The sequence below is a fragment of the Portunus trituberculatus genome, chromosome 7, assembly GCF_017591435.1.
Source record: "Portunus trituberculatus isolate SZX2019 chromosome 7, ASM1759143v1, whole genome shotgun sequence".
NCBI classification, from domain to species: Eukaryota; Metazoa; Arthropoda; class Malacostraca; order Decapoda; family Portunidae; genus Portunus; species Portunus trituberculatus.
In genome coordinates this window covers 3,364,116-3,370,910 of record NC_059261.1, presented here as the reverse complement: position 1 = coordinate 3,370,910, position 6,795 = coordinate 3,364,116, and the positions used below count along the sequence as shown (strand labels likewise).

The 6,795-nt window shown below is 42.1% G+C and overlaps 1 protein-coding gene across 2 annotated transcripts; it reads right to left on the bottom strand.

The window, feature by feature from the left end:
* Positions 1 to 477: 477 nt before the first annotated feature.
* On the bottom strand, positions 478 to 4,272 carry LOC123520697 (myb-like protein X). Of its 2 annotated transcripts, none has more exons than XR_006679339.1 (2): positions 1,734 to 4,272; positions 478 to 1,610 (listed from the first exon to the last, which is right to left on the bottom strand). XR_006679339.1 is itself a non-coding variant. In XM_045283235.1 (2 exons), exons 1-2 carry the CDS (start codon positions 4,212 to 4,214, stop codon positions 2,052 to 2,054), a joined length of 2,100 nt encoding a protein of 699 aa, XP_045139170.1. In that variant the 5' UTR covers positions 4,215 to 4,272; the 3' UTR covers positions 478 to 2,051. The 2 variants fall into 2 exon arrangements, 1 of the variants encoding a protein (XP_045139170.1); XM_045283235.1 differs by having other exon boundaries at positions 478 to 2,978; positions 3,042 to 4,272.
* Between the last annotated feature and the right edge of the window lie 2,523 nt (positions 4,273 to 6,795).

Below are 6,795 nucleotides of genomic sequence, written 5' to 3'. Positions count from 1 at the left end.
CGAAGCAAAGAAGGATAAAATGAAGGAAAAAAAGGATAGAATGAAGGAAAAAAGGAAAAAGGAAAAGAAAGAAAAGAGTAATTGTAATAAGAAGAGGCAGAGAGGATTAAATCAATTAGAAAGAACAAAATGGAAGGAATATGATAATGTAAATTAAGAGAACTCTCTCTCTCTCTCTCTCTCTCTCTCTCTCTCTCTCTCTCTCTCTCTCTCTCTCTCTCTCACACTCTCTCACACACACACACACACACACACACACACACACACACACACACACACACACACACACACACACACACACACACACACACACACACACACACACACACACACACACACACACTACATCATCTGTTCAATGAATGATGGCACAGAACTAAAGTCTGGTTTATCAGATGAATAGAGAGTAATTTATGTATCAATAAAGACAGAAAGGAAAGCACACGTTTTGTGTTGACTAAACATTACAATACTGCATTATTAGAAAGTCATAGAGAAAAAGTCACTCAGTTCGGAAAGGTAAGGTAAAGAAAAGATCCTTCCTTTCCATGACAGGGACGAGGAGCCTTCGTTCAGATCTCCTCGGCCTCTCTGTCATCTGTCTGCCTCAGCAGCGCCACTGTGGATTGCCCTTTCGGTTACAGTTCGTACTTTCTTGAGTTGTACATTGTACTGCAGCAGTTTGTCTTTCCACAGTTGTAGTAGGGTTGTTTTGTTTTCCGGCGGCGTTGTTGTCTTACACGCCTACTGTTTTTCCTCGCAGACAACACATCATCATCTGCAGGAAAAGCTTTCTTTTTCAGGACTGATGCCTTGTTTTGCAAGCCTACTGTCTTGCTCCGCAGTCCAGTAGTCTTGTTCTCCAGTTGCGACGTTCGCTTCTGCATCTGTTGAGTCCAATTATAAATACCAGTCACCTTGTCTTCCAATTCGACTGTCTTATTCTCCAAATCCAGTGTTTCTTTTTCCAGACCTAATGTATGGTCTTCAATTTCTACTGTCATGTTCAAGATTTTTTCCATCATGTTCTCTAAGTGCATCATCTTGTTCTGTAGAGCTTCAATCTGAGCCTGCAGACTCTGAGTTCCTTCCTGCAGGTCTCCTGTCTTGTTCTGGAGATTCTCGGTCGTCTCCTTCAAACCCACAGCTTTGTTTTCAATGTCATTGGTTTCTGTCTCCACACGCAGCATCGTTCGTCCTATTATGACACTCTCCATTAACATCGCATCTGATTCCTTTTCTAATCGCATCGTTTTGTTTTCCACTTCTAGTATTTTGTTTTTCATTTCATTTGATTTTTTTCTCAAGATCTTCTGTTCGGTTCTGCAGAAGTATTGTTTGTTTACTGAGATCTTCATTTAATTTCTGAATACTTTCCGTTTTTTCCTCAATCGCTATCGTGGTCGTTTCAATTTCCGCTATCGTGGTCTCTAGATTCATCGATTTGTTCTGTACAATTTCGCTTTCGTTTCCTTCAGTTTCTGTTTCGCTCTCGTGAGTTATGTTCGCTCGTGGTAAAATTTCCTCGTGTGGTTCTATAGTTTCGCCAACCGTTTCGTTCCTCGAAAATACCGTTTTGTTTTCTTGCTCTTTAGTTTCGTTCTTAGCACCTGGGATTAGTGGCAACGCAATTTCCTCATGTGGTTCTTTAGTTTCCGCATCTGTTTCGTTCCTTGAAAATATCATTTTGTTTTCCTGCTCATTAGTTCCTTCAAATGTTTCGTTTTTAGCACCTGGGATTAGTGGCAACGCAATTTCCTCATGTGGTTCTTTAGTTTCCGCATCTGTTTCGTTCCTTGAAAATATCATTTTGTTTTCCTGCTCATTAGTTCCTTCAAATGTTTCGTTTTTAGCACCTGGGATTAGTGGCAACGCAATTTCCTCATGTGGTTCTTTAGTTTCCGCATCTGTTTCGTTCCTTGAAAATATCATTTTGTTTTCCTGCTCATTAGTTCCCTCAAATGTTTCGTTTTTAGCACCTGGGATTAGTGGCAACGCAATTTCCTCACGTGGTTCTTTAGTTTCCGCATCTGTTTCGTTCCTTGAAAATATCATTTTGTTTTCCTGCTCATTAGTTCCCTCAAATGTTTCGTTTTAGCACCTGGGATTAGTGGCAACGCAATTTCCTCACGTGGTTCTTTAGTTTCCGCATCTGTTTCGTTCCTTGAAAATATCATTTTGTTTTCCTGCTCATTAGTTCCCTCAAATGTTTCGTTCTTAGCACCTGGGATTAGTGGCAACGCAATTTCCTCATGTGGTTCTTTAGTTTCCGCATCTGTTTCGTTCCTTGAAAATATCATTTTGTTTTCCTGCTCATTAGTTCCCTCAAATGTTTCGTTGTTTTTGGCAACGGCTTTTTCAAATGTTTTGTTTTCTATCTCTTTACTAATTGTTTCATCCGTTTCGATCTTATCGTGCACCCCTTGCAGCAAGGGCTTGTTCTCTTCCTCTTTGCTAATCTCAATATCTCCTCCGCTCTTATCACCAGTGGAATTTTCCACAGTTTTATTCTCTTCATGTTTCGTTTGGACAATGGTTCCGATCTTATTACCAGTGGGATTTTCCACAGTTTTATTCTCCTCTTGTTTCGTTTCCACAATGGTTACGTTTTTGTCATCAATAACTGCTTTTTCTACAGTTCTGTTGTCTTGCTGTTTCATTTCCACAATGGTTCCGTTCTGATCAACTTCATTTTCCACAGTTTTATTCTCCTCTTGTTTCGTTTGGACAATGGTTCCGATCTTATTACCAGTGGGATTTTCCACAGTTCTGTTGTCTTGCTGTTTCGCTTCTACAATGGTTATGTTTTTGTCATCAATAACTTTTTCCACAGTTTTGTTGTCTTGCTGATTAGCTGTAACAATGGTTCCGTTCTTATCATCAACTTTTTTCTCCTCAGTTTTATTCTCTTGGTGTTTCGTTTCAACATTAGTTCCGTTCCTATCTTCAACTTTATTCTCCACAGTTTTGTTGTCTTGGTGTTTAGTTTCAATAATGGTTCCATTTCTATCATCGGTCTTTTCCACAGTTTTGTTGTCTTGCTGTTTAGTTTCAATAATGGTTCCATTTCTATCATCGGTCTTTTCCACAGTTTTGTTGTCTTGCTGTTTAGTTTCAATAATGGTTCCATTTCTATCATCGGTCTTTTCCACAGTTTTGTTGTCTTGCTGTTTAGTTTCAATAATGGTTCCATTTCTATCATCGGTCTTTTCCACAGTTTTGTTGTCTAGGTGTTTAGTTTCAATAATGGTTCCATTTCTATCATCGGTCTTTTCCACAGTTTTGTTGTCTTGCTGTTTAGTTTCAATAATGGTTCCATTTCTATCATCGGTCTTTTCCACAGTTTTGTTGTCTTGCTGTTTAGTTTCAATAATGGTTCCATTTCTATCATCGGTCTTTTCCACAGTTTTGTTTTCTTGCTGTTTAGTTTCAACAATGGTTCCATTTCTATCATCGGTCTTTTCCACAGTTTTGTTTTCTTGCTGTTTAGTTTCGACGATGGTTTCGTTCTTATCATCAATAACTGCTTTCTCCACAGTTTTGTTTTCTTGTTCTTTAGTTTCCAGAAATGTTTCGTTCTTAGCAACAGGGATTGTTAGCAAGATTTCGTTTTCCTGTTCTTTAGTTTCCAAATCATTTCTCTTCTTTTCAACCATCTTATCCAAAATTTTATTTTCCTGCTCTTTACTGGCTTCAATATCTGTCCCATGTTTATCACCAGCAGGTGTTTGTACCGTTTTGTTTCTGTGCTCAATGGTTTTAACAGTGCTTTCATTCTCGGCAACAGGATTTTCCACAGTTCTGTTCTCTTCCTTAGTTTCAACAATGGTTCCGTTCTTGTTATCAATTGCTTTCTCTAATGTTATGTTCTCTTCTTTCGTAGTTTCCAGAACTGTTTCATTTTTGCCTTCAATGCCTTTTACCGAGGTTGTATTCAACGGTTCCTTTGTTTCAACAATAGTTACATTCTCATCACTCATGGTCTTGTCTGAGGTAACTTCGTTCGAATCATCCATATCAGTGGTCGTTTCGTCATGCATGAAATAGTCCATCAAGATGGGTTCCCCCTCGGAACCCACCTCCATCTCCCCTGTGCCCCCCTCCACGGGGGCACCATACTTCTCCATGAAGGAGACGTGCTCTTGCACGTCTCCCATGCCGCCCCCGAAGGCGGCCAGCACGCAGATCACGATGAAAAGGTTGCAGCAAGACATTGGTCTCAATATCTTCCGTCAATCAAAATTGTAAATGTCGGAATATCTGCTTTTGCAGGTAATTGATTACAAAAAAGTTTGGGTGCTGTCCTCAGACCCTCATCTGATGACGAGATCCGTACAGGCACACGTACAGGTAATACACGTACACGTACACACACAAACAAACGTACGCACACACGTAGCCACTCACACACACACACACACACACACACACACACACACGCCCGGTAGCTCAGAGGTTAGAGCGCTGGCTTCACAAGCCAGAGGACCAGGGTTCGATTCCCCCGGCCGGGTGGAGATATTTGGGTGTGTCTCCTTTGACGTGTAGGTGCTGTTCACCTAGCAGTGAGTAGGTACGGGATGTAAATCGAGGAGTTGTGACCTTGTTGTCCCGGTGTGTGGTGTGTGCCTGGTCTCAGGCCTATCCGAAGATCGGAAATAATGAGCTCTGAGCTCGTTCCGTAGGGTAACGTCTGGCTGTCTCGTCAGAGACTGCAGCACAGATCAAACAGTGAACACACACACACACACACACACACACACACACACTGTGTGTATGGTGGTTAGCACGCTCAGCTCACAACCGAGAAGGCCCTCATTCGAGTCCCGGGAGCGTCAAGCCAAATGGGCGTGACTTAATGTGTAGCCCTTGTTCAATTAGTAGTAAATAGGTACGAGGTGTAACTCAAAAGCTTGTGACCTCGTTTTCCCGGTGTATGTGGTGTGGGATGTGGTCTCAGTCCTATCAGAAGGTCAGTATGAGCTTTGAGCTCTTTCCGTATGGGTAAGGCTGGCTGGGTGACCAGCAGACGTCCGTGGTGAATGACACACACACACACACACACACACACACACACACTCACTCTCTCACACACACACACTCTCTCTCTCTCTCTCTCTCTCTCTCTCCGTATTTTATCTTAAATCAATTTTCTTTCAATTTCTAATTTCCGTTCTTTACATTTATCAATATGTTTGTATTTACTTTGAATTTATTCTGTTTTTCTGCACTGAATATTTTCCTTCCATTTCTGCAATATCAATTATTATACAGGGTGGGGCAGAACCGATTGAGCAGTTTAGAGTAGTCACTGCTCGGGAGTAGGGGAGGGGAGGAGGGAGAGGGTGGTTTTGTTCCGCTCCTTAGACATCCCCATTTCTAGTGATGGGCGAACCGAGTACTTTCTGCAAACCGAGTATTTCGGTATTGATTACACTGTGAAACCGAGTAAACCGAGAACGAAATGATTACTTTTCACTAACCTAACTTAACGTAAGGGAGAGAATCGTGTAAGAAAACTAATCTCTTGGTGTAGTTAGACTGAGGTTTTAACTTCTTCTGTACAAGGTAGGCCGTATATCATGAGACCATGTTTCACTTGACTGTCAATGTTATCATAATATGAGAATGTGAATTATGTGCATGCACTTATAGTTGACATTAGCAGATAATTTCTTTCTTGATATAACTAAAATAGAGGAAAATAATAGTATAATGGATATAGAATGCCAGAAGCTTATCATAGCGGGGCTCAGCGTCACGGGTTTCCACCCTCCCTGCCTCTACCTCCTTACTCCTCCTCCTCTCTCCTTCCTATAACTCCTTACCCCTCCTCCATCCACTTCCCTCTCATTCCTTCTCTCTCTCTCTCTCTCTCTCTCTCTCTCTCTCTCTCTCTCTCTCTCTCTCTCTCTCACTCTCTCCCTTCCCTCCATCTCCTTTTCCTAAAAGTCATGTCATATTACTTGACCCTGTTTTATTCCACTTCGACCAATAGAGTTGCCTCCTTTTCGCTCCTTCACTTTCCTTCCAATCTCCCCATTGATGAGAGAGAGAGAGAGAGAGAGAGAGAGAGAGAGAGAGAGAGAGAGATCATGTCCGTCATCCCCACCCTCCATCTCTCTCTCTCTCTCTCTCTCTCTCTCTCTCTCTCTCTCTCTCTCTCTCTGTGTGTGTGTGTGTGTGTGTGTGGGTGTCTGTGTGTCATTAGCCACAGGTGCCTCTGTGGTACAATAGCGATCAAAAGTGTGTACCATGCCTCTGACGTATCAGCTTGCCTGCGATTCACACTCCACCTTCCTGTCTGTCCCCAACTCCGTCCCTCCCCATGTTCCTTATATATCCGCCTCCACCCCCCTCCCTACCTCTCTATCTATCTATCTCTCGCGTCACTCCGCTCAGTACCTATCAGCTGAGACACTCGCCTATTTATTCTTTAGTCTGTCTCCATTCCACCTAATATTTTTCCAGCCATGGATTGCTGTGTGAGCCTGGAAAGCTTGTATCCCGGAGTAACAGTTTGTAAGCTCTCAGCCCAAAAACTACTGCAAAGGGATTAATTAGTGCCTTTAAGCGTTTCTCAAGAACTGAACGAGATTATTACACACCAATAGTTAACTGCTGTGTGTGTGTGTGTGTGAGTGTGTGTGAGAGAGAGAGAGAGAGAGAGAGAGAGAGAGAGAGAGAGAGAGAGAGAGAGAGAGAGAGAGAGAGAGAGAGAGAGAGAGAGAGAGAGAAAGCTCTCAGAATTTTAATGGCCACAGTTTTCACTATTTTAATACCCACATGAGTTTCTGA